We start from the raw sequence: 25,579 nt of genomic DNA on the forward strand, positions 1-25,579 counted from the left end.
GGTGAGCAGGCCTATAAAAACTCAGATGGATTAGACCCTACTTGCCAGAGGAGAGGCTGCTCCATTGGAAATGCACAGTGCAGATGTAATGTTCCACAAATGTGCCATTTTTGGATGGGCTCTTTTGTCCTCACCTCTCTCCCTGGCCAAACACTCCACCATCCTCCATAAGAAATGTAATGCACCAGCTATGGAGTCTCATGAGAGTGGCTTCCCATGAGTGATTTGTTGTGGGAAAGGAAAGCAACCACTACAAGATCAAGACACAGCCACTGATTCACCACCAGGACTTGCACCTTAATCCAAGCCATCCTCTCCAATGGTTTCAATCAGATTGTTGGCTGGATCAACTCTGCAGATTTTTAAGGATCTTTGTACTTGCATTAGCAGTTATTTTGACCACAATCCCTTCTGCACCACTGTCTGTCATGTGGGGCAGCTGCTCTGACACATCAGGCTGGCAGGTGGCATCTACTCCAGGAGACACATGCAAGGTAAATTGCTTGACTATCAATAGCAATCAAGCAAAATCTTCAGATTGCATGTCTTAAAATTTTAAATTGAGATCTCTGCTGAAGGCTTCAGTGTATTGGAAGTTCATACTATCAAGGCTGCTGAGCTTCAGAACATTGATAGGCATGATCTAGATAAGCCAGTGCTGAGAACAAAAAGAGGCAAAATTGCTCCCCTGAGGATCTTCTGTTCTTAGACACAATAGGAAGAATGTTTCCATCTTTCCCTCCTGGCAATTAGTCCTCCTTGAGGATCAGATCAAGCCAGTTAAGTCCAAGACCTCCCAGAGCCCTCCTTTCCTTTAAATCCTGCAGATGTGAGTCAGGCAGACATTGCTTGGTGTGGGATTTGGTACTCCCCTAATCTCTAATTGGACCACTTGCATGGCTGCTTGCCACAGAGCAGCCCAAAGCTATCACAGCACACATCCCTGCTGACTGTATTGAAACACCTTTGAAACACAGGCTTTGCCTTCTGAGAACAGGAGATGAAGATTAATTTCACCTGATATTTTTCTTTCTTAAAGTCCTGAAAACTATCACAGAAGACTGGTGTTATAAAAACTACCTATTATTATTGCTAATTTTTATTTACAAGCATCCAAAACAGAAGAGTGTGCTTAGGTTAGCACAGGACACCTGCTATTGCAAAATTTGGAAAGAGAGAAGGTTCATCTGCATTTCACAGCTTCCAGACAGACTGAATAGATCCTCAGATCTCATCCTCCTACTCTTTCTTTAAAAAAAAATTTATCAGAGAAGTTAAAATAATGACTTTAAGTGCAGACAAAAAAATCTGTCAGAAACTTTCTCTAATTAGTAAATAAAATCTCCCAGCTAAGACACTAGTGCAGAGAGAGTCCCTGCAGCTCTTCAGCCATATCCCAGCCCAAAGCCATGCACAATTCAGGAGGAACCTGTTCACTGATGCCTGCAAGGTGTTTGCCTGAGCCAGCGGGGATAACCATGTTGTATTTACACCTTCTTACCTCACCTTGTGTTTGTTTTGACAGAGGCAGAGCTGTGATTGTTCCTGAAGTTCATCAGCAACCATAGCAACTGTGCACCCTGCCTGTCCTGCCCAGCGCTCTGAAGAATGACAAACACCCCAAATGTCACCACCCCAAACAGCTCCCATTGCCCAGAGGTGTAATAAGGAGGGACAGAGCTGAGGTGATGCCCTGAGATCCTCCCCACCTTGGAGAGGAGTACTGCCCTTCCCCACTGGGCACTGTACTTTTAACCATTTCTTAAAACTTACTAGATATGATCTTCAGTCTCCACTGTGCCAGCACAGAGGCTGAAATCCAGGATGGGTGCAGGTGCCTCCAAAGGTCTCTCCTGGCATCTTGCAAAACCTTAGCTTCAGTACAGCAACTGTGAACTGCAGTAGTTCAAGGACAGGAGTCGTCACTAAAGCACAACATGGACTTGTTGGCCTGAGGCTGGTGTGCTCTCAAAACAGCTTTAAAGCAAAGCTGGCATGAGAGTTTTCCCTCTGAGGGATGCACTCTGAAATGTACACAGATCAGCCTTCAGTGTTGGAGAGGAACCTGTGCTGATGAACCTCATTTGGGGTTTGGGAGTTCAGAAGGGATGTAGTGCCTATCCCTCAGCTCAGATCTTGAACTGTCCCTGCTTAAGGTTGTTTTAGAAAACTCCATCTGAGATCCCCAGGCACAGACACCTCTGGAAGAAGTTTCTCTCCTGCACTGGGAGACATGGCAGGTACTGTACATCAGAGGCCATGTCTCCATGTGCTGCTGCAGAGAGCAGAAAGCAGGGGCAAAGATGGGTGGACCTGAACGTGCTCAAGGCCTGGAAGCCTGCTGCAGCACCATCAGGTGCTTCAGGAGCCTCACATCATGTGCATGGACTTGCTTCCTAGACCTCCAGAGAGGAAGACAACTCTCTGAGAGGGAGGTGGGTGAGAAGTGCTCAGAGAAGAGTAACCCTCAGCTTGCACTCATCTGCTGTGAGAACATCAAGGAATGTGGAGACATCGGAAAACCTATCTTGAGCACATACATGACAACTGAAATAACAAATGTGGCAAGGTTTTCCGGCTGAACTTTGAAAGGAGTGTGTGGTGCTGTGAAGAGAGAGGAATCAGTGTCATGTGGAAGGGTTTCCCTTTCCCTCAATAAAACAGGAAGACAGCCAGGTGGGAGGCAGCCTACAAAACAGGAGGTGCAAATGAGGACCGAAGGAAGGATGCACTGGATTAAAAGCACAAGTGTTGGTACCATATGTGTGCGTGGGGAGTGGTGTCGCTGTGACTTTTCCAGGAAGATTCCCTGAATGACCCAGAAACCCCTCTGAGCAGATCTCAAAAACCTTCACTCAGGCCGTGAGAAACAAGGCTTAAGGCATTCAAAACACATCAAGGATTTCACAGCTGGGAGAAAGTTATAAGCAACTGAGTCATCCCTTGCCCAAGGAATTCAGGGCTAGCAGGAAACTTATTTATTTGTTGATTTATTTATACTAGAATTCTTCTCTGCCTATTCCTTGTTTAGCTTTGGTTTTTAGCTTAGGTCACATGACATATTCATGAAGAAAGAATATTTTCCCCCTTGCCTCAGAACAGTGGAGCTTGGTGTTCACCGATGAATGTCATATGTTCTGTGCTCCCTGGGGTTTCTTTACAATGGTATCTTAAACTGGCAAAATAATCAGAAACACAGCAAGGGGGGCAGTACAGCGAAGGAAATTACAGTCCTTTTATGCAACAAACGTGGGTGGCACTAAGTTTCTGGCTCCCAAGCAATCACACTGAGGTAAAAACATGAGCAAAGGACTGCCTCACTCAGCAGACAGTCCCCACAGGCTCTCAGGAAGCCTCAATGAAGGGGGCTCTTTGAAGGGTATCTAAGAGGGGGAGTTGGTCCATATTCCCTGAGTGGAGAAAGAGCAGCCATGCATCCTGCTGTAGGAGGGGACCAAAGTATGGGAGAAGCACAGGGGATGAGATGCCTCCTTTGAGAGAGAGATGGGAGAAATCAAATAATAGGCAACAACTACAGAAATGGAGACTGCATTTAGTGAGGCTCAGGCCAGGGCCTGTCTGGATAAACACACCAGAATACAAGGCCACCCTGCCAGCTGTCTCAGCATGAAGGAAATACTGAATGGGGTGAGAAAGCAATGTACTCTTTGGACTGTAGAAAGGTCCTTACAGAGCTTACTGGCACCTGATAGCATGAAGGAAGTCCAGCATCCACAGAATGCTTTTCACTCTGCATTTGTCAGAGCTTTTTGTCCTGCCCTCTGCAGAAGGTAGCAGGGCTTGCACTCCAGTGGGCTTCACCAGCCCACCCTGCCAGAGGCAGGTGGGCTCAGTGCTTCTAGCCAGCATTAACCCAAGATTAAGTCCCCTTCTTTGTGGTTTCAATGAATGAGCAAGGGTGAGGGAATAAAGGAGTTGATTTATGATCCTCCATTTTCTCCTCTGAGATGGGCAAAGGTTCTGCCCGTATGAACAGGAGGAGATGTGGTGATTAATTCTCTGGCCTTTAACCTCACACAGCTCCTACATAGGGTTTAGGCACTGACAGTGAGTGTCTGTAGCAAGGATTTATTCCCATTGCAACAGATCCCACTACACACATATTTTTAGAGAGCTGTTCTCTCTACATCCTTACAAGAAAGTAAAATTACTCTTTCTGTATGTACTACACTGTCAGTTCAGTCTTGGTCCGAGTTGGCTCTCAAGACCAGCCAGTGACCAGTCAGTCACTACATTGTGCAGAACCAAAACCTCATCTGGACAGCTGGCATTCCAGGCCAGCAGACAGATGGACCTGTTCAGCACAAAGACTCTGTTCTCTGTAGAGCAGCCTGAGGATAGCAAGGGCTGCTGCTGGCCATGGTGTATCAGCCAAGGGTGGTGAGTAACAGGCACCACAAGTTAAGATGGTTGTTTGCCAGCAGAGCAGGGTGGGACAGCCCAGGACAGAAGCAGCTGCCAGGGTTACAGACTTCAGGGGAAGTGAGTGCAGTAAGGAGGGAAGCCACAGATCAAGCCTGAGGTGTTTAAACAAGAGAAGGCAGCACCTGGTTTTTACTAGCATCTTAGTACCTGATATTCATGTTCTCTGAGATTCATCCAACTCACCAACCAATGAATATTACTAACCTTTCCTGTTGCAGAAAATACTATTGATGAACAAAAGAGAATGTCGAGAAAGTACTTTTTAATGGTTATTTATTTATATTGAATGGTACTAGAGCATTATTAAATATGATGTGAATAGTATGATATTGCATTGTCTTGTCTGCAGCCTAAGTCCTTACTCCTTTTCCAGGAAAACACAACGGAATATATAATGGGAAAAGTATCTATTTTAAGTGTTCTCATTTCAAGGCCACTCATTTCACTCCCCCTCTGACCTAAATGTTACAAGTGAAAGTCAAGCAAAACATTTCAGGTCCCTGAGACTGCTGCCTGCATTATGGAGATAAAGGAAATAGGAGACAGGAGAAAATAGGCTAAACTCCAGAGTCTCATGGCATCTCTAGCAGTCATTTTGGGCATGGTGTCCATCCCAAATGAGATTGCTCTGTAAAGGTGCTGACCATGACTCAGAAGTGAGTGGTGGTCAAAAGACAGGGCAGGCAGTCAGTTCTCCATCCCAAGGGGAAGGGTGCCTATTAGTGAAATGTCTGTTTGACAGGAGGCCACTGTTGGCTCTTCCACAAGCCTAGGAGAAGCTTGGATATCCAGGTTCTTTTTCTAAAGCTCTCACTAATTTACTCTATCACTGGTTCAAGGCACATGACATCAGCTATCTGGGTTTTTTAACAGCAGGGCATCCACCTCTCAGAAACATGGAAGCAGTTTTAAAACTCCTCTGAGGAAGTCTTGCTGAAAATTTAGCATACTAGAGAACAAGCCAAATTCATACCTATGTAATAAAAAAAAATCACATTCACAAAAATGTTGCTAGAAGAACAATGTGAAGTTTACAAGCCAAGGTACTTGAAACATGCACCTCAATAGGAGGCACAGTGTCATGGTCACTCCCCAAAAATGAGGGACAGCTCTGCTTGGCTGAAAGCATCCAGCTGTAGAAGGATTAATGCTACCTTCCTCTTGCCTTAATGGAAACCCTGGGGACTGAGAGGGCACTGGATAATGCACATTGACCAGCACTGCATGAGCACCCAGCCTGGTATCAACCACTCTGCTACACCAGCTGCTCCTTCCCTCCTCGGGCCCTGCATCTTCAAGGCAAAGCTTCCCAAAGCCACTTTGCTGCACTTTCAGTAGGGATCTAGTGCAGCCCCCAGAGGACAGGGCACAGAGGAAAAATGGAGAGAAAAGGGAGAGAAAAAGAGCAAGCAAGAATGAATCTCATTAAACAGAGAGAGGCACCCCTCTCAGTCTCTCATCATGTTCAGGCCTGATTGGAAGTAAAACTGCACTTGGAGGGAGGGAAAGCCCCCCTCCCTTGGGACAATCCAGAGGCTCTTGCACAAGCTTAATTTCAAGCTCTGTTGAAGATAGTGTTTGGTTTGGTTTGGGTGTTTTTTGGTTTAGGTTTGGTTTTTTGTTGTTTTTTTTTTTTTTATGCATTCAACTTAATTTCCCAGGGAGCTGTGTGAAAATGAGAAAGGCAGACCTTTGACTGTGAATCCAGCCCAGTGCCTGGTTCTTACAGATCCAGTCTCACATTGTTTTCCTCCATCATTGCCCTCAATAAATCTCTGCACAAAGGTTGCTAAAATTCCTCCCACCTCCCTTCCACACTTCAATGGAGACAGTTACATTATTTTTTTTTTTGCATTTAAGCAATCCAATTCATTTTTAATTCAAAACACACCCTAGTTTCCACAGCTCTGTTTAAAACAGGAGCACTGTGACCTTGAAAAGGCTCAGACCTGCTGGCACCATGAAGTTCTGACCTGTACTTTGCTCTTCCTGGTCTGCTTGCTTTCTGGTGAGGAAAAGACTCGTGATTGGGTTTATGATCCACTCATTCCAGTGCTGATAGTTGAAGGGGAAAGAGAAGAACTGTATTTGGTTTGGAAGGCTCCTGAGGGAGACATACCTGGAGATTCAGTTCCCAGAGCTCACACAGAAACACGTGCTGGCTGGTTCCTCTGCAGACAGCTGATCTGCCTGTATTTAGTTTTCCAGTCTGGAGACCAAATATACACACAGGTGAAAATACAGATTAGGGTAGGCTGTTTCCATCTGACCTCATTCCTCTGCCCAAGAACTGGCACAGGGTGGCAATTTTTACAACTACGCCCTGACTGCAAGGAAGTTGCAGAGCCACTGAAGTGGGGCAGCTCTAATGGTCCAGCTGCTCCCTTCTCCAAGACAGAGGGATGCAGACATGTTTGTTTGCCAAATTCTTCCTACATTGAGATTTCCTATTGTGACCCAAGGAGGGATTGCAAGAGAAACATAAAGCACTACTGGCCCTGAAACAATTGCCAGCTGCAGCCCCAGGTCATACCATGAAAATCTGATTCCTTTCTTTGTTTCTCAGCTGATGCAGAGATTAATACTTTCCTGTCCTTGGCATTGTACTTGCTGGAGCTATCAGCAGAACAGCGAGCGTTGCTTTGTTTTATGGAGGAGAAGGCAAGCAGGGTGGGTTTGTCATTGTAGAGGGAATGGCACAAGGAGAATGTAAACAATAGATGTAGGTGTACAAAAAAAGCAACCTTGTGGCAGCAGCATTGCATGGATTTCAGTAAAGCAAGACTTTGCCCGAGGAAAAGAAAAGTTCTCTACATTTTTTGTTTAAAAACCCAATTAAGTTAAAATTAAATGTGAAATGATGACAATTTGCATCCAGGCCTTAAGCAATCCACTTTAATTGAATAATGGGTTGTTCTGCACAGGAGAATGACTGAGATCAAGTTTCCCATAAATGTGTCTCATGCATCTCAGTCCAACTCTGAAGCAAGAGTACTCCCAGCTCCTCATAAAAGTGATATCGCTCTCTCCCAACATCTTCTTACCATGCCATCCCATTTGGAAGGCAAACAGCAGCACATGAATCACAGAACAGGTAAGACTGGAAGGGACCACTGGCGACCATCTGGTCCAACCCTCTCGCTCAAGCATGGTCCCCTAGAGCACGCTCTTCAGGACTGTGTCCAGACAGCTTTAGAATCTCTCCAGGGAAAGAGGCTGGCAGTCTGTCTGCTTAGTGCTCAGTGCTGTGCCTGGTCTGGGCCAGCACTCATGGGCTGGCTGCTGGGCCAGTGGCTATGCCTTGGAGTGGGATGCTGAGCTCAGGGAGCCTGCTCCCCCTCACAGATTTCCTTCTAACCCTCTCCCCACCACAAACACGGCCAATGCCAACTCTTCTTTGAAGCCGTGGAGGAATTTAATGTCTGTAAAATGTCTTTTCCTCTCCTGCATTTAAGCAAAAGCAAACACGTGAGAGCACAAAAATGACTGACAGCACAATCTAAGCCCCATCTGTTTTCAAAATCAGCCAGAGAAGAGAGGGGCATAAAAGCTGAATTTTTTCAGGGCAGCATGCCCATGGCAGGCCTCTCACAGCAGCCAGGCTGCTGTGGTCCCTTTAGGCACTGGCTGAGGTGTATCCATTCCACAGAATCACCCAATCAATCAGTTTGGAAAAGACTTCTGAGATTATTGTGTCCAGCCTATGACCGAACATGACCATGGCAACCAGCCCATGGCACTGAGGGCCACGCCCAGTCTTTCCTTACACACCTCCAGGGACGGAGACTCCACCACCTCCCTGGGCAGTCCATTGCAACGTCTAAATTTCCATTCATCTCTCCCTGACCAGTTTAATAGCCAATTTAAAGTGGAGACAGCAGTAGGGTTTTCACCGACGAGACGACACGGGGTGCAGTTTAGCAACCACCCCCATCCTTCTCTCTCCTCGCCCACAGCGGCGGCAGCTGACGGAGGGGGGAAGATGACTACATCTCCCAGCATGCTGAGCGGCAGCACCGCCCGGCCAGGGGCCCGCCCTGCCCCGCCGTGCATTCTGGGAGCTGTAGTCTCGCCGGAAGGCGGGCGGGGGAGGGCGGGCGCTGCGCCTGTGCCACAGCGAGCCCGTGCCGTTGCCCCGGGGCTCCGAGCGGGCTGACTCTGGCTCGGCCGGCTCGTCCCTTCCTCCAGCCCGCCTGGCTCAGCTCGCACCGGGAAGGGGAGGTCTGGCTCTCGGCGTCCTGATGAAGCCCAGCTAGGCGAGCACGCTGCCGCCTCAGAAAGTTGGAGGAGAAGGAGGGGGAGGAGGAGGAGGAGACGGTCTGCACAGCGATGTAGCCCAGAGCGTGGAACGGCAGCCCCTGGAAGGCACTTCAGCTCCTCGCCGCCCTGATCCTGGAGCATGGGCTAAAAACTATGTTCCTCTCCCGTATGGAAAATCATTGTTTCCTTCTGTTTGTGTTTGTCTTCCAAGCAATATTTATCCTGATCCTCTACCGAAGCGGACCTTCGCGTGTGTTCCGCGGGTTTGTAGAGGCGCCTCAGGTGGTGGTGGTGGATTACTCGAAGCCCCACGATGTGTACACAAACCTCAGCTTGTTCACCCGGGCTCCCAGTGAGGACACCATGCCCTACTGCTCAGCGCAGTCCCCAGTCCTGGGTAGGTATGAACCTCCAAAAGCCCTGGAAAGGTGGTTTGAAAGAACCTCCTTCGTAACCCTGAAGGTGTCATAAATGTAAGTTGTATCTTCTACAAACTTTGAAACAGGTGTGCTGGTGTACTTACGCTGCCAAAATTCTCTCCTGTTAACAACCCGTGTTGTTTTATTGCTTGTGCGGGGAAAAGTGTTTTACTGGCCTACAAATTTCCAATATTGAGAGTTTGGTTACACAGATGTCAAGATTGTAGAGCAAGAGTGAAAACAGTGCATGGTGATAATATCAAGTTAGTAATGCTTTTTTGGTTTTTTTTTCTGGGCAGTCTAGTGTAAAATGACCCAACAATTTAGAAACTGCATAATATTGACCTCTGACTTTAATTGCTTGGTTCTTTGTCTTAAGCCTTATATCAAATCTGTAGTTCAATATAAATTGATTAAGTTGACTTGAAATCAGCTTAATTGGAGGATGTGTGAGGATGGCACCTTGTTCTTCATGGTGATCTTCTAGTCTATGATTGTCACACACCTTTAGGCTTGGAAACTTCTGTGTTAGACTTAAAAGTCTGGTCACAGGTTAATTTGTATTCACAGTAGGACCAAACCAGAGCTGATCTAGGAAGCAGCATTCATCCAGCTGTTGCAGTACTAAAACAGTTGAGAAATTTTAAGTCATTACAAAGTCAAACCAGGTGTATAAAGCAGGTGTGTTTCCAGTAAAGTGGTGGTGCTGCTCAGGCAATAGTGAATCCCTTTGACTCAGCCAGCCATGAATGGATTCAATTCCGTCAGCATGCACTTACAGCTGGTTTGGGGCCATGTTGTCTACACCTAGCCCTTAGCCTTGGACTGCTGTTCTAGGAAAGCTGATCACTGCACTTGGAGCCCGTTAGGAGCAAATGGTTGACCTTGGATCACGTGGAAGCTCTGTGGGGAGCCAGTGCCCTTGTGTCAGGTTGCTTACTTAGGTTGGAGAGCTCTGCTGGGACCCTTTGGATGAGCCTGCTCGGGCTGCAACCTTTGCAATGATGCTTGTTCTTTTGAGATGTTTTCTTCCTTCCCCTGTTGCTTGCAGTTAAATTAAGTACACACAGTGTGTATGATGAAAGTCTAAGATAGCTTTGGGTGTGTGTTTCAGCATTTCCCATAGAAATGGCTCTACCAACTCCTGAAATCCTGGTAGCACAGAGCCTTTTTGCACAGGTGCTGGTGTCATGGTCTCAGTGCACTGCAGCCCATTCAGTTCTGGGGAGCTACAATTCCTTTTTTTCAGGCTGAATTGTTTTATTTGAAAAAACACAGCAGAAATGTGACTGCACCTAGTTTTTGTCCGCTACTGATGAAAATCCTCTCTCCTAAAGAGTCAAATGAGACAGCTTTAGTGTCAAAAAGAAAGAACCAAACAATTCTGCAGCTTGCCTGCAAACCATCAGATAAGTAAAAGTAGTGACGTATATGGAGGAGGCGGACACAGAGTATAATTACACTAACCTGTGCTCTTAGAGCTGGGAAGTCTTTTTAAGAACTCCTCCTCTGCCCATCACTGAGAGTGCTGAGAGCAGGGGATGGTCCTGCAGGCGGTACTTCAGAGCTAAAATGGAAACATGATGTTAGTCACAGACAGAAACAAACAGCAAGCTGTCTGGGAGGAAAAAAAGCCAGCCATGAGGCAAAGTAACTGTGTAAGCTTTGCTGTGTGAAAATACTGAGCTGAGCATATGAACCATATCGAAGTGAAACAAGTAATTTGGAGCACTGATACAAATTCAGCTTCAGAAAAATGAGGTCTCTGCTACTGCTTAACTTTTACTCAGTGGCATTTCCCTGTAAATATAGGATGTAAATTATTGCTTCTATCACTGCATGCCAGCCTCTTCTGGGTGTTTTGCTTTTTTCTTAGCTGAGAAGCATGCTGTTTTGTGAGGGAGTTGTCCCTTGTTTTATATGTGATGGGCACATTGAGATAAATACTTTATAAATGTCTTGAATAGTTTTTGCCATCATCTCTCATGAGACTGATGTTTCTTGGAAGCATTATATTGCAGAGAGCAATGCCTTTTAATATTAATTTCATAAACTCTATTAAATGAGATTTCAAATCAATTCTTGAGGACTCAGCCTCCTGCTCAGAGCTAGTAATAAGTCACAGTGCCCACTCTAAAGTGTGTTAAAGTACCTGGAAGGATGCCAAATGGCTTAAATGGTTTCTGCATCAGGGCTTTTATGAAGTGCAGCAATTTTTCCATTTATATATGTAGTAGATCATTTTGATAACTGTTTGAATGTTAATCAGCTTGCAGCTCATCTGTCTGTTTCCTGTCTCCTGAATCTGCAGCAACTTGGTTCTTCCAGGGCTGTGAAGTAAGAATTGAAGTGTAATTGCTAATCATCTCTGCCTTGGAGAAACTAGACTCCTGACTAAGCTGACTAGTGGTGCTTTTAAACACCTAGTGGTGTCCACTGAACATTTTGTGACCAAGAACTTGAAAAGCATTGCAGGTATTCAGTGTCTTCACTAATATAGTGAACAAATTACTTGAGTTCCCTCAGAAGTTAAAAGTTTCTACACAAATAACCCATTGCCTGTTTCTTCCTCCTCTGTTTTTAGAAAAAGTGAAGTGCTTATATGCCAGGGTTATACTTCGTTAAACATAACTAAATAGCTTTTAAGTTCAAAATCTGACTTTCTCACATTGCATGCAAGGTACCTTGCTTCAGTTCATCTTTTCCTCTCACGAAGAAAAAGTTTAGTGCTAGAAGATTTGGTTTACTGTACTATTTCTGGTTTGGTTTAAAGGGGTACCTTCCTTCGTGCATGGTACATGCTGAACGAGTTGGTGTGGCCCTCGAGGACTTCAATAGTTGAAAGTTCTGTCTGTGAGTTTGCTGTTTATAATTTGCTCATGCTATGGAAGGATTTTTTCCAAGCCCTTCTTATAGTAGTTTTCACTCCCATCTGTCATAACCTTTTCATGAGCAGGACCATCTGTTGTATTAAGTAGCTCCTGCTATGTTTTCTAATGCTGCCAGAGTTTCTTCTCTTGGATTGAAAGAGCAATAAAGAAGTGGCAGTGCTAATGCTGAGATTTATTTTCAGGTGCCATTGAGACAGCCTTGTATTCTATCATTAGAAACTGATGCTTAAATGAAAGCTGTTGGTCTGAGTTTTTATTTTTTTTTCCCCAAGCACTGGTAGAATTACAGAAATATGACTCTGTTAATGTAGTGTGTGGTGCTGCAGTATCTGAGTGCAGCATGCACCCATGCTACTGTTCCTGTCTGTTCCTCTTGGGTAAGTTCTGGTTGTTCTCATTGGGCTTGGTAGTTACAGCTGCAAACTCTGAGCTCAGAAGTCCTGGAGTTCCTTTGGTAAGGTGGGAGAGATGTGGCCAAGGTCCATAGGTCCCCTCACAGGTAAATGTGTTGCCTGGGGAGTGAAGCAAGCAGGGAGTGTGCTGTCACTGGCACCAGCTAACACAGACAGGGAATTGTGAGACCTAACTGTACACTGAAGTTTCATATTCATTAAACACCGTCTGTGTGATGGTACAGGCACAGAAACATCTTTGGAACCATGACAAAATTGGCCATGGAAAAATTGCTTGGACACTTCAGGGTGTTGATTCTGTACCCTGCCTCAACAGGGATCCTGTGCTTCCTAGTGTGTGTAAGATGTTTTTTTCCTCCTTTTCCAAGGCTATGCTTTGGCAGTTTTATTTATCCCTCTTTGGTCCAGCCTGCAAGTGCTCTGTTCACATTTGGGAATTAATTGGATTAGATTGCATTAGCCTTTTGTTAGTTGGACGGCAGGGAGACATGAGAGCCAGAATGTAGCTTGTAGCCAAGGAGTGTAGGGCAGCCAGAGGTTTTGGGGATGTAAGTCACACTCTTTTTTTTTTCTTCCTTCCCTTGGCATATTCCAGATTGAGTTTCTGAGCTGATTTGTTTGAGGTTTGGAGCCAGGCAGCATAGGAGAACACAGTATCTTGAAAAACCTGGAAAATACAAATGTTATACTCCTGGAATGCTTGGGTATGGAAGGAGAGAACAGGAGTGAAACTATTCACATTGTTCTACTCATACCTTTACATTCAAATTAGAATCTTATTTTTTCTGGAATTTAAAGATTGCTGCTGCAGAATCTTACTCTGCAATACAGAGTACCAATTGTTTTACAGAAAACAAAACCTTGCCTTTGTGGGAGAATAAAAGGGATTAATTCCCTTTCTTATTTTTTATTTAGAGCAATAATCTATAGTTTAAATCCTTGAATATAATACTTTTTTAGCAAGCTCCAGTTGTCATCAAATCAGTGGTTAATGGTGCTTTAGGATGAAAGATCTGATAATCAGGGAGTCCATTAATCTAAACAGCAACATAAACTACAGGTTGACAACATTGTTGGACTGAAACATGGGAGTGTTAAGGGTGGAAAGGGAAACTGCCTGCACAGAGGTAGGAAATACCCTCATGAAATGTTCACTGTAAATGTGACCTAGGTCCATAGCCCTCACAATGATTCTCTGAAGAACCACTCTTCTGGTTTGGGTACAAATATATGGCAGTGTACTCTGCTTTCCTGCTGCGGGTAATGCAGTGAAAATCAAACTCTCATGTATTTTAAGTAGTTGGAGAAGGACTGAAAAGTGATGTTTAAGAGTCAGCTATTGCAAAATCTTGCTGACAAGCAGAAGTCAGGCTTTCTTTTTAAAAACAAACCAACAAACAGAGACCAATGAACAAAACCCACAGAGCAGGATTCAGACCAGACATTTTTGACAGCATGAGAAATGGGATCAGTGGCTCTTCAGACTGACCTTCAGGAAATGCCATTTGTGTGTTCCCTGAGGAAGGAAAGGAGACACTTATCAAATACAGGTTTGCCCATCAGAAATGTGAGGTGTACCAGCTCCCTCATAGTAGCAAAATGTTCCCTGGTTCAGAATGGACACTGAATTTTATGGCAAATTTACTCATTAAGCCTTGTTACTGCTCTAAAAATCCTGCAACCAACCCAAAACCAATGAACCAAGCAAACCCCAAAAACCCAAACCCCCAAAAGCAGTGGAGGGATGTTGCTTCTTTTTGTGTCAGTTAAACAGGATGTGGGTGTGGGCAGGCTCAATTTTTTGTGTTTTTGTTAGAATTGTACCAGAGATTTGAATATAGGATGGGCTGAAAGAAACATATTCTGGACTCACTTGCTTATTTAGTCGTAAAACACACCTGTACCTTCTCCTGCTCAAATGAAAGCTCCTAAACACCAGACCTAAATATTTGCTTTCTCTCTCTCATGCTTCATTATCAGAAGATTTTTGAGAGAATTATTTATTGCAGTGTTTTAAGAGGGAGTCTCACTTAGAAGATACTAAAAACTTGATTTAGGACAGCCATCGTGTTAATTATCAGCTTGGAAAGAAAAGAAAATCTTGTTTATAGATATTAAAGAAAAAAAAAAAACACCACCAGCTTCAAACTTGCCTTGCAAACTTTTGGTGAAAAAAACATTTTGCCTTTGTAACATTGCCTGCAAAGAATTTTTGAATAGAACTGTCATTTGAAATTGCCAGCTTCTAATTATGATTTGGGTGAAAGTTTTTTCCTAGTTCATTTAAGCATTGGATGGTAATCTTGTTCTGCATCTGTGTATTATTTTCTTAAAAGTTCACAGTTACAGAAAACCATTAAGACACACTGATTTGTGTATAAATACAAGTTTTCTGCTACTTCTGGAAGCTTTTCTCACAACCCAGGAGTACAGGCATTTAAATAATTGTAGAATTTGTTTATTTATATTGTAACAATTAGGTTTGTGTTAAAATGGGTATTGACACTTTATATGGATTCTTTTTCACTTATGACTTGTCAGTATTTTTCCATCTGAAGAATGGAAGAATTCATGTAAAAATGTAGATTTTTTTATAATTAGGCAATAACTCTTGAAGATATCCAGTATATTTTGTATTTTAAAAAGAGGTGCCGAGTAGAACAACAACCATGTATAGTTTCTTTTGCTATCCTGTGCCTGTTCCTGAAAATATAATATCTTTCTTCTTTCTCAGGTCTGTCTTCTGCTTCTCCAAGATTTTGAAGTACTGCCTGCTTATCAAAGTGTATAAAATGAAATAATAGAGCAAATTCAGCTATTGTGGCATGTGATTGTAACATCAAATTGAACTTGAAATGCTTTTAAAGGTAGAACTGACATTTTCTAAGCATTTATATTTATCCAGGCTTCAAACTGTTTCTCCCCTGACCTGCTGAATATCCACTTGCGCATCTTTGTCCTTGAATCTCTTCTGAACGAGGCTTAGAGAAATTTTCCAAATGGATAGCAAAAGCAGATGTGTCTGTTCATCTTGAATAATTTCCAGCGCTGTTTCTTTCAGCGAATCCATTTGCTCAAGGATCTCATCTCAGCAGCAGCGGGCTGTGGCAGGCAGGCAGTCCCGGGGAGCAGCAGCTGTGCCGCAGCCCGGCGGGCCGTGCTGGCCGTGCTAGGGCTCGGCGTGCCTGGCAGGTGGTGTGTGTGAAATTCATCACAGAGCCACGTCTGCATGGGTGCTGTTAACTCTCCTCTGGTGGGGCTGCTGTCTGAAGGAGCAGACATGGGGAGCTGATCTCATAGCTCTGGAAAAAGATAGATCACTGATGTTTCTCGTGCTGATTCTTTTTTCTGTCTCTCTTTACAGTTGGTCCATTAACCATCACCTTCAAGGCGCTCCCTAGTGAAAGGATGATCATTAAAAGAAATCCTTTTGTTCAGTCTGGTGGCCACTACAAGCCACCTCACTGCTTTGCCCGCTACAAATCCGCCATCCTCGTGGCCTACAGGAACCAGGAGAAGAAACTCCGCCACCTCCTCTACTACATCCATCCCTTCCTGCAGCGCCAGCAGCTCAGCTACACCATCTACCTGATCCAGCAGGTAAACCCAAGTCCAATGTGCCTGCTGGGAGCTCAGCTACTCCGCTTACGGGCTGGGTTCTGAAGAAGAAATGTGACTCTTCTGGTGTGGAAATAGTGTTTTATGCATGGGCTGAGAGGAGGTCAGATAGCTGTCCTGCCTCCATGACTGCTAATGATTGAAATAATGTACCACTTGTCAAGATCATCCTTCTGCTATTATTTGGTTCTGTTGTGATTTTGTTGGTTTTTTTGGTTTTTTTTTTCCTGGGGGTATAAGTTTGTCACTAAGTGGTTGTGCTGGTTTGAAAGTAAACCAGCAGGAGTAATGAACTCCCATACAATCACCTTGAGAAAGATTTCATATCGGAATTACAACTTAATAGAAAGAATTATAATAAATGCATTAATACAAAAACACTGGCTTTAAGTGACAGCCTGTGTCCCTGTTGATCAGGATGGTGGTCACAGCCTGATTAAGTGATGGCTGCAGTGTTGAAAACAATGGTCCTGTGGAAGGTCTGTTCCTTCTCTGGGTACCTGATGTCCCAAGTCCCCAAATCAAGATGATATGTGGTCAGGTTCAGGTGGTACCTCCCAGGGCAGGGAGTTTCACAATGGAGTGATGTAGTCCTATGAGGGACAGAATATTTTTGGAGTCCTTGGTGGTTGTTGCCAGGTGTTCTGCTGGTGCCAGTCAGTTCATGATGGCCCCTTATCAGAGACCCTTCAGGATGGGCGGGACTGCTGCTTTACCTGAGGGAGGTACCACAGCTGAGTGTGAAGAGAAAGAAACACTACTCTGCCTCACAGGGCTGCCTCTTTTTTCCTTATGTAACACCCAGCTGTATCCTGAGGGGTGGCTGTGCACTGGGCAGCTGCTGCAAACGACCCTTCTTTAAGAGCTTGTCCAAAAATGATGTAGAGGAAAGTAGAATACAGAGTTTGGTTACACCCCACGGTAGCGCTTCCCTTTTGTAACCCAGGGCAGTTGTAACTTTTGTTTTCCTCTTTCTGAGATTTGCATGTGGTTTGTCTGTAGCTTCAGTGTGACTACTGAGCAAAACGTGGAGACTGAATGCTGGAGTGAAGCTGGATATTTTTAGTCTATGTCAAATGCAAACATGTGGCTTGGCAGGGCAGGCTGTGCAGGTCAAGCAGCCTTTTGTACCTGACATGGACTGGTGTTGCAAAAGATCAGTGGCAAGGGAGCAAGTTTTGGATTCATCAGTTAAAACCAATAGTTTATTGGGAGGGCAAAGAAGCTTTTTGTTTGACCAAGATCTTATTCTGATTTGTAAGTTTTAGTAAACAGTAGTCAGGGCAAAAGTGTTGCTGTGCAACTGTTTACCTGAGGATTGGCTTATGGATGGATCTCTTGAAAGTACATAGGCCCTGACACAGCAAAGCTGACAATTGTTAAGAGTGTTGTGAAAAGGGTAGGTGACATTTTCAAAGCTGGGAGCGTGGAATTTGCAGCCAGTATGGATTCATTCATTTGAATAAGGCTTTTTGACTAAAGCAAATTTTAACTGAGCTATCTAACAACATCTGTGTTGTTTTGGTGAAGAAATGTAGGTTTTCTTTTCCAGGTAGGGACTGGTTCATTTAACCGAGCAAAGCTGCTCAATGTTGGTGTCCGGGAGGCCATGAAGGATGAAGAGTGGGACTGCCTTGTCCTGCATGACATTGACCTGGTGCCTGAGAATGATTATAACCTGTACATTTGTGATGAATATTATCCCAAGCACATGGCCAGTGCCATAGATAAGTTTCAGTACACGTAAGTGCCTCCATTTGCTTTCTGTGGATATATTCCAGTTGCTTCACTTCCTGTTAGAAAGTATGGGTGGGAACAGTGAAAGACAACCTTAATGAGGTTTTCTGTGTGTTAGTTTTGCAGCAGTTACTTCCCAGAAAAGGATATTTTTGACCCAGGCATGCAATCTTGAATGTTTCCTTGCCTGTAGTTCCCTGTTCCACAGTTAGCTCAGCTTGGCAAATGACTGGCAGGTTTCTGTTTGACTTTCCTTTAAGAAAAAAAGTATAAAGTGGGAATATTGGATCAGGTGGAATATGATGTGGTAGGATACAAGTACTTGAAACTGATCCAATATATGAATTTTGAAACCAGCTTTACTTTGGTCAGTTTTGGGGGGAGGTGTTGGGAAACGATGAGGGGAATGGAACATGATGGGAATTACACTGGGTTTACTGTTTTGGGGTTTGGCATTGTCATGAGAGTGCCTGCAATTAATGTATGTGTGACTTGGATCACACTGTTAGTTGTGGAGGACAGGCATTAGCCTTCAATAGTGAACTCTGGTTTTTGGTGGTTGGGTTTCTTTGGAGGGTGCTGTTTGTTTGCCTGTTTGTTTTCTCTTTTAGTCTGCCATACAAGTCCTTTTTTGGGGGCGTGTCTGCTCTGACTCCAGACCATTACATGAAGATGAATGGGTTTCCCAACACCTACTGGGGCGATGGTGGTGAAAATGATGACATTGCTACAAGGTACCAATGCACAGGACAGGCTTGAAGTGGATCTAAGCTGGCAAGTGAAGCATAACAGCACCCTAGGAAAGGAACCAATGACATTGTTACTTAGTGTGCTTGCAGTACCATTATAGTCCCAAATGCTGTTGCTATTGGGAATCCTTTATGTCAGGAAATGGTCAGAACCTATGAATCCAATCACTATGTGCTGGGAAAATGAAGCTTTCTCATTTCTGGGGAGCAGAATGTTATTTCACATCCTTGTGCCTTCAGTGCAAGGGTTATAACCACTTGTAGTTGACAAGTGCCTCCACTGATGTTGACAGCCCCAAGGGAGGGAAGGAATCTGCAAGCTTGAGGAATAAGAAGGTGCTTAACTAATTCTCAGACAGTTGGGAATTTAAGTTGAGTGCATTTAGGCTGCTCCAAGTGTTACCTAATCACTGACACTAGGGATTAAGGAGCACAAGGAATTCTATCTTTTGTCTGCAGTGCTGGGTGATGGAGCAGCCTGTGTACCAGTGTGAGTCAGTGACAGCAAGAGTTGATGGTTTTTCTTGTACTTTGGTTGCCATGGCAGCAGCATTCTATAGATGAGTTTAGTTCCAGGTGCTCTGCCTAATGTGAATTCTTCAAGTACAGAATCATGGCTGCAGCTTCTTTATTCAGCTTTGGAATTGCACTGTGCACCTTTATGATCCAGCACTGAGGCAGGCTCATGGGGAGTTTATAAAACTAAACTGGCCATGGAAGCCATTGTTATTTTTGTCTTGCATAACATGACAAGTTACAGGGTTTTTTTCAAAGCAGTATTCATCTGGGAATTGAAAGCCAGATTTTCTAATATAGAATTCCTCCTTTGCCTTTCAGAGAAAGCCAACTAAAAGGTTGTATGGTTGTTTAGAGAGTCAGCATTTATGAAAGGAATAGAATGCCAGGAAAATAGATCTTGATATCAAGTACTACAATGCTGGGTCTATTCAGCTGCTCTTAGTATAGCTCAGGCATCTAATTTGGTTTTTGGTACCCAGGGTAGAGTCATGCCAGTTATGCATAGGAGTGCACTTCTTTGAAGAGAATCCTGGAAGGCAAGTGAATTCTATAGCTCCCAAAATAGCCCTTTCTGGAAGGGAATTAGAGCCTATGTTTTCAGAGAAAACTTACGCTAATGATTAGCAATGTTTTGGCCCAGAGATACATGGGGGCTGTGGACAATGCCTGTTAATGATTTATTCACGTTCTGAAGTCTCAGCCTGCAGAAGTTAGGAATGAGCTGGCTGTTCTTCAGTGACCAGCTGGGATCTGGATTTTGGGAGGTGCTCAAGCACTTCTTACCATGTAGCAAAAAAATTAATGAATTTTTTTTTGACATTTCAGTGTCTGGCTTTCAAAAATTCTGTGCAAAGATGAATTTTTTTGGGGGGATATTGCTTATTAAAAAGCAGAGTTAATGAAAGAAACTGCCAGCTGCCCTTATAGTTGCCAGACTGCAGTACTCTCTAGTACAAGTTGTAGCAAATACCAGAACAAAACACTATTCTAATTGGAGCCACTCATGTGTTAACATTTTCAACTACAGGAAGGTCTCTTGGACTCTTCTTACCAGTAAATGAATGTATTAACAATTCAGTTTCAGTCTTATTTGCAATGCAAAAAACTGTGACAGCAAAGCTAGTTTAGTGTTCTTGCTTTTTTGTCTCTTTATGGTTGAATGTGCCATAAGCTTATGTTCAGAAAAAAAGAAACTGTCTAAAACTCCATGTGAAATAATGGAACTATAACACTGTCAGTGAAGTGTTATAATCGTCTGATGACTCTAGCCTGACAAATATTTTCAATTCTGTAGCCTTTCAGCTTCATAACATTCCTGCTGTATCAGATCCCAATGGAACGCAGTCAAATGCTGCAAACATGCCAGTTAGATAACCTCAACTGAGCAAACATTCATTCTTCCATTCACAGGAATTTTCTCTGCCTAAGGGCTGTCCTGTGATAACAGAGGTGTGGTAGCACTAGTAGAGGTTTAGCTAGCACTGTTGAAGCCACTTTTTATTGGCTAAGTAACATAGGTGCTATCAGCAGTGGGCTGTGAGTTGCTTGAAAGTCACCCAGAATGCTGGGCTTAGAAGCTCTGTTCTGGAATTCTGAGCCTTCTGTTCCTCTTCTCTTATCTAACTGTACTGCAGCTGAGTTTACATATGTTTGTCTGGTGCCTGTATTTATCCCTAATCTTTTATGAACCAGTCTAATCAGGCCATCTGAATGAATGGCACTTCTCAAAGAACACAGAGGCTTAATCTGGTTTTGAAACTCAGGACTGGCTTCCTTTCAGAAACTGCAAGTTTGGGGTCTTTTTCTTTTCCCTTAAAGTTTAGGTGATGGACCTCTAGGCAGCAAAAGCTGCGCTCTTAGGAGGAAGTGGAATAATGCTCATTTTTCAGAGGCAGGGGAACTGCTCTTGAATGCTCTGTATGTTGTAGTTCATTCCCTGCTTGCTCTAATCCCCTTGTGCCCTGTCAAAGTGCACTGCAGCTGGGAGCTTTCTAGCCCAAGCCTGGCCTAGAGCCCGCTAGAGAAGATCATGTGGCCCTGTGCTGCTTCTGCACTTTGTTTTTATTGCATTAGCACTGAAAATCATCTCTGACCATAAGCCTGGAAGTGGCATGTCTATGCCTAGACAAACACTTTTGTATGTTGTTTTACAGGATTCACTTGGCAGGAATGAAAATAGTCCGGACATCCCCTCACCTTGGCCGCTACCGAGTGATGGACTACAAGGAAGAGACAGAGATCCCAGATCCTTGGAGGAGGTACCTGGTGGGGCTGGGGGCTGCTCTGGGCCTTGGGGCAGCTTGGCTCTTGCTGTCACCTTCCCCAGCATGGGCTACATATGCCCCATGTCACTGCTGCTTTTTCTGCTTTAGGAAGGCTATTTAAAAGCAGCCCCCAGTCAGTTTCAACTGAATCATTCAGCTCCTGTCTTCACACTTGAAGGGTTTCTCCTAGTTTCCTGCCTTTTCTTCCTATTGTGAAGGACAGATGCCAGCTAGGAAGCTAACACATAGACTTAAACATGAAATTATATAGGGAGTAAAACTTAAAGAAAAAAATACTGCCTGTCTTATAAATAGGGAGATTTCAGTTTGAAGGGGCACTGTGTTACAAGTTCCCAATATTAAAAGCTTGCTGTTCAGTCTGTGTGGAGTTACAACGTGCCATTAAAATAGTGGAAAGCAATATTCTAGTTTGAAGACATGAGAAAGGTGCTATGAGAGACTTTATCAAAGACTGTTTTATATAGAAGAGCTGGAGGAGGGTGTTGGGTCAAGTGTGGTGGAGGCTTCTCATACCAGCAGTGCAGATCTCTCTGTATCATCTCAAAACTCAGGTTTCCATAACAACCCTGTCAAAAACCTACCTACAGCAGCCTATGTACACCATGGCTGCAAACTTCTGCCTTGCACTCCCAGGTCTCTCTAAGCTGCTGACAGCTCCTTGGTTTTTGGAGACTCTAGCTGCCACCTCACTGGTCTCCCTCTATGATCAGGGTCCAGTCTGAATTGTCCTCCTTGTTTGGAATACTCAGTGTGAACTCACTCTAATCTGTTCAGTCTGTATCATGGGAAGAATTGTCTCAGGGCTTTTCTGCCCTGTGGAAGACTCTTTCTTCTGCAGCTTCAACTGCCAGTGTTACCTTCTTTCTTCTAACTGCGGGTCTTCTTTCTCCCTCAGGCCTCCTTCCCAACACAACACCAGAAAAACATGGAAAGCTGATGGAATGAATACATTACAGTTCAGGCTCCTTTCCAGGACTAAGCATCCTCTTTATACCAAGATCACTGTGGACATTGGATATGTTCCCCCATTTTCTTAAGAGACTGGAAACAAAAGCAGAGGTTGGGTGCCACATGGGCGTTCAGCCAATCTCTCCCATTTTCCTGTGGCATCTGCCCCACCTGAGATCAACCCTCTTGCCTTTCCCTTTTCTTCTAACTGTTTCAGATTTAGAAGAGGCTCCAGGAACAGGATATGACAGCTACTAAACAGTCTGTGGCTTACTGTAAAAATAGTCCAAGTCACTGTAAAACTGATCCCTGAGCCATGTCTGTGACAGTAAGCCAATCCAAGCTTTCTGGAACCTTTGTTCAGTAGCTGGAGAGCTCTGTCCTGCTTTGTACTTGAGTGTTAATTGGGATGCAAGCCATTCTGTCAGATTGGCCTCTGACAGGTTGTATTTTGAGAAGGTGTTGAAGCCATTTACAGTTCTATAAATATCTTTTGTGAATTTGAGTAAAATAAATGAAGTTATGTGTTTGGCTTAAGAGTTTTATAGAATACTGAATGAGAGTGTAATAAAAGAAAGTTGCCCTGAAACCAGGCAAAGCAGAGTTTAAATCTCTGATTTTTTTTCTCTGACCTGAACCACAACTGTTGAAATTGTTTTATTGTAGCTGCAAGTAATGCAGACTGAGTGGGACCTGAGGCTGTCACCTAGTCTAACCTCCTGCTCAGAGCAGGGAAATTAATCTACTGCTACAGCTGTTGCTCAGACATTAAGTATCATTGAAGGCTGAGCTGTCTTCAATATAAAATACTTGTGAGAAATTAAATATTAGTCTTTTCTTGAGGTCAAACATGTCAACAGTGGAGCTGTGACGCTGCAGGAAAGCATTTGTACTTACCTGACTGTGAGACTGACAGTCAACCCAAACCCTTGCCCTTGCTGTAAACTTACTTTCTCTGCCAACTCAGTCTGTAGCACTGCCTGCCAGGTCCAGTTATTTTGAGAGTGTGACACAGGGGAATTTTGGCTTGTTCCTTGAAGATACAAAAACTCCTTCATCACTGAAAAGCTGCATCCATGCCACTATACTTACAAACATTTAGTTTCACTCTTCTCCACAACTGGAATCATGTCCTAAAAGAAACTCTCCAGAGCCTGCCTTCACATCAGCATGTAAAGACAGTTAAATACAGTGCAGAAGGTCCAGTGCTCTAATCAAGACTTCTGCTCAAATCCAGCAGCACAGTGGAACAGCTGGTTACCCAGAGCCTTTCACCTGTTTCTTAAGCAAGACTCACAGGTGACAATGGCCCGGGTCACACTCTGCTGACAGCCTGGCCCAAAGCATTAAAATCTGTGGAGTGGAATTTCTCCCCCTCCAGCAGAGCTGGCCACTGCCTTTCCTTCCCCATCCCTGCAGAGTAACAGGGATCCTGCTGCAGAATGAGACTGATCACTGCCACAGGACATGGCAGCAGCCCCTCAGCAGGGGACACTGTGGTGTGAAGGATGAGACACTCTCAAGTTCAATGGACTGCATTTATTGAGAAATTTGTAACATCTCTTTACCCATTACCATTACTGCTCTTCTCTCACACATAAGCAGTTTTTCCTTAGGCCAAAAAAAATTAACTTTTCTCATCAAGTTTGTAGTTCTTGAAGAATTACTGTGCTTTTAATGAGACCAAAAATAACTTTAGAAAGAGTTGCAAAACCAAATATTTTTTCAGGGACTTGGTTCAAGTCCTTGGACCAGCCCAAACAAGGACACGTTTTGTAATGTCCCAGCAAAAAGTGCATAGAAGAACACGAGGACCTGTCCCTTGGGTCAGTGTGTAACTCCAGTCCTCACAAAAGGAAACTCTCAACCACCCAATGAGATGCTGTGAAGGAGCACTTTACTTGCTCCTGTGCTACTGAAGGACTCTCCCAGGCAGGTGCTGGAAGTCATCTGCTCTAACAGCAGCCACAAAGGAGATCTGTTGCCATTCCTATAACCTGGGAGGTGCTGGCCCCTGTGAGACCTTGGGCTGCACACTGAAGTCCACCGTGATGTTGATGTACAGTGGGTTGTGTTCCACAGAGAGCAGTTGATAGGAACAGGAATTCAGCCCGTCTGTGTTCCATGTTCTAGAGACCTGACGGAGGAGCTTCATCCTGAGGACAAAGAGGAGAAAAAACTTCACTGACATGCACAGGAGAGGAGTTTTGATCTCTTTCCCAATGGCAGTAAATTTGGAAGCAAAGCTACTGCTATTTTTTATCTACTGGAAATACAAAGTCCTGTTGTTCCTGTTTTCAGCACAATCACATATGGGGAGAAAAATCCTTTGGCTCAGTCTCTGAAATCTTGCTATAATCATACCTATGGAAGTGTTTTTTTGGAAGTTTCTATGGAACACCACCCAGTCAGTTCTAGGAAGATCCCATGTAGAGAAAACAGCTGCCAGCTGTGAACGGTGTTGTCACAGGGGTGTCCCCCAGAGCCTCTGGGTACCACAAGAAGCCTGTTTGGCCTGGAGCAGAGACCTTGTCCCCCAGGTGCCTGGCTCAGCCACAGACCATGAGAATGCAAGGCAGAAACCTGTTCCTGACCCACCTCTCTCGATTCTCCTCGTTACCATGGTCACGGTTGTGGAAGATCATGGTGTACCTGGCCACATCAGCGGGCGGCCTCACCACTTTCATCTTCTGCATCTCAACCCTGCAAGAAGCAATAAGAAGTGTTGTGAGGGAGACAACACCTCTAACCCAGTTGTTAATGAAAAAAACCCAACAGTTGGAGACTTCATCTCTTGTAGATGCTGTGGAAGCAAATACAGAGTTGTAAGAGCTAATCTGCATCTCTTCCACAACCCATTTTGCCAGAGAAATGAGACTCAGAGTTGCATTCCTGGAGAAGAGGTCTGGGGGTTGACAGATACACCTTTCTTTTGAACAGAAGCAGGTAACTACTTACAATAGAGATGTAGAGCTTTAAGAAGACATTATAAACCAGAGTACATTTATATCAATATTGACTGGACTACTCTGCACTGCCCTGTAGCAAGTTTCCACATATTCTGCAACAAGTTCATCTTAACCCCTGCAATAAAACCCTTATACTTGATAGTTCTCCAAAAAGAAATTAAAAGCTTGTTTTCTTTTTTAGTAGCTGTCAGACAGCTGCAAAACTTTTATTTGTTCACATTAAGCAAATTTCTCTGAGAACAATGCCAGAAGCAATGAGCCCTATGCACAGATTTAAATATCTGACATTAAGTTGGAGCTTCTGACCTTACATGTATCTGTGGAG

At 44.1% G+C, this 25,579-nt stretch overlaps 3 protein-coding genes across 7 annotated transcripts in view; 2 read left to right on the forward strand and 1 right to left on the reverse strand.

The window, feature by feature from the left end:
• LOC135452303 (galactosylgalactosylxylosylprotein 3-beta-glucuronosyltransferase 1-like) overlaps nucleotides 1-4,770 on the forward strand; it is a 28,421-nt gene extending 23,651 nt beyond the window's left edge. For all 3 annotated transcript variants that reach the window (XM_064722289.1, XM_064722282.1, XM_064722273.1), the window contains exon 6: nucleotides 1,526-4,770. The gene's annotated coding sequence lies outside the window, so the exon portion shown is untranslated. The remainder of the gene's footprint in view (nucleotides 1-1,525) is intronic.
• Nucleotides 4,771-8,516: 3,746 nt separating this feature from the next.
• LOC135452320 (beta-1,4-galactosyltransferase 3-like) lies at nucleotides 8,517-22,888 on the forward strand. The gene is made up of 6 exons (XM_064722299.1): nucleotides 8,517-9,103; nucleotides 15,794-16,029; nucleotides 17,600-17,790; nucleotides 18,396-18,518; nucleotides 21,206-21,310; nucleotides 22,233-22,888. Exons 1-6 carry the CDS (start codon nucleotides 8,860-8,862, stop codon nucleotides 22,372-22,374), a joined length of 1,041 nt encoding a protein of 346 aa, XP_064578369.1. The 5' UTR covers nucleotides 8,517-8,859; the 3' UTR covers nucleotides 22,375-22,888.
• An 867-nt stretch (nucleotides 22,889-23,755) lies between these two features.
• The window catches only part of B4GALT4 (beta-1,4-galactosyltransferase 4), a 28,261-nt gene continuing 26,437 nt past the window's right edge, over nucleotides 23,756-25,579 (reverse strand). For all 3 annotated transcript variants that reach the window (XM_064722328.1, XM_064722319.1, XM_064722310.1), the window contains 2 exons: nucleotides 24,884-24,988; nucleotides 23,756-24,441 (listed from right to left, as the gene is read on the reverse strand). In XM_064722328.1, coding sequence (XP_064578398.1) covers nucleotides 24,276-24,441; nucleotides 24,884-24,988 — 271 coding nt within the window. In that variant the 3' untranslated portion in view covers nucleotides 23,756-24,275. The remainder of the gene's footprint in view (nucleotides 24,442-24,883; nucleotides 24,989-25,579) is intronic.

Source organism: Zonotrichia leucophrys, chromosome 1 (assembly GCF_028769735.1).
Source record: "Zonotrichia leucophrys gambelii isolate GWCS_2022_RI chromosome 1, RI_Zleu_2.0, whole genome shotgun sequence".
Taxonomy (NCBI): domain Eukaryota; kingdom Metazoa; phylum Chordata; class Aves; order Passeriformes; family Passerellidae; genus Zonotrichia; species Zonotrichia leucophrys.

What these genes read in the sequence shown, in the direction of transcription:
- LOC135452320 (XM_064722299.1), top strand. Translation starts at nt 8,860, where the DNA reads ATGTTCCTCTCCCGTATGGAAAATCATTGTTTCCTTCTGTTTGTGTTT. An exon ending in ATAGATAAGTTTCAGTACAC is followed by an intron (nt 17,791 to 18,395) that starts GTAAGTGCCTCC and finishes TTTCTCTTTTAG; the next exon opens with TCTGCCATACAAGTCCTTTT. An exon ending in AATGATGACATTGCTACAAG is followed by an intron (nt 18,519 to 21,205) that starts GTACCAATGCAC and finishes GTTGTTTTACAG; the next exon opens with GATTCACTTGGCAGGAATGA.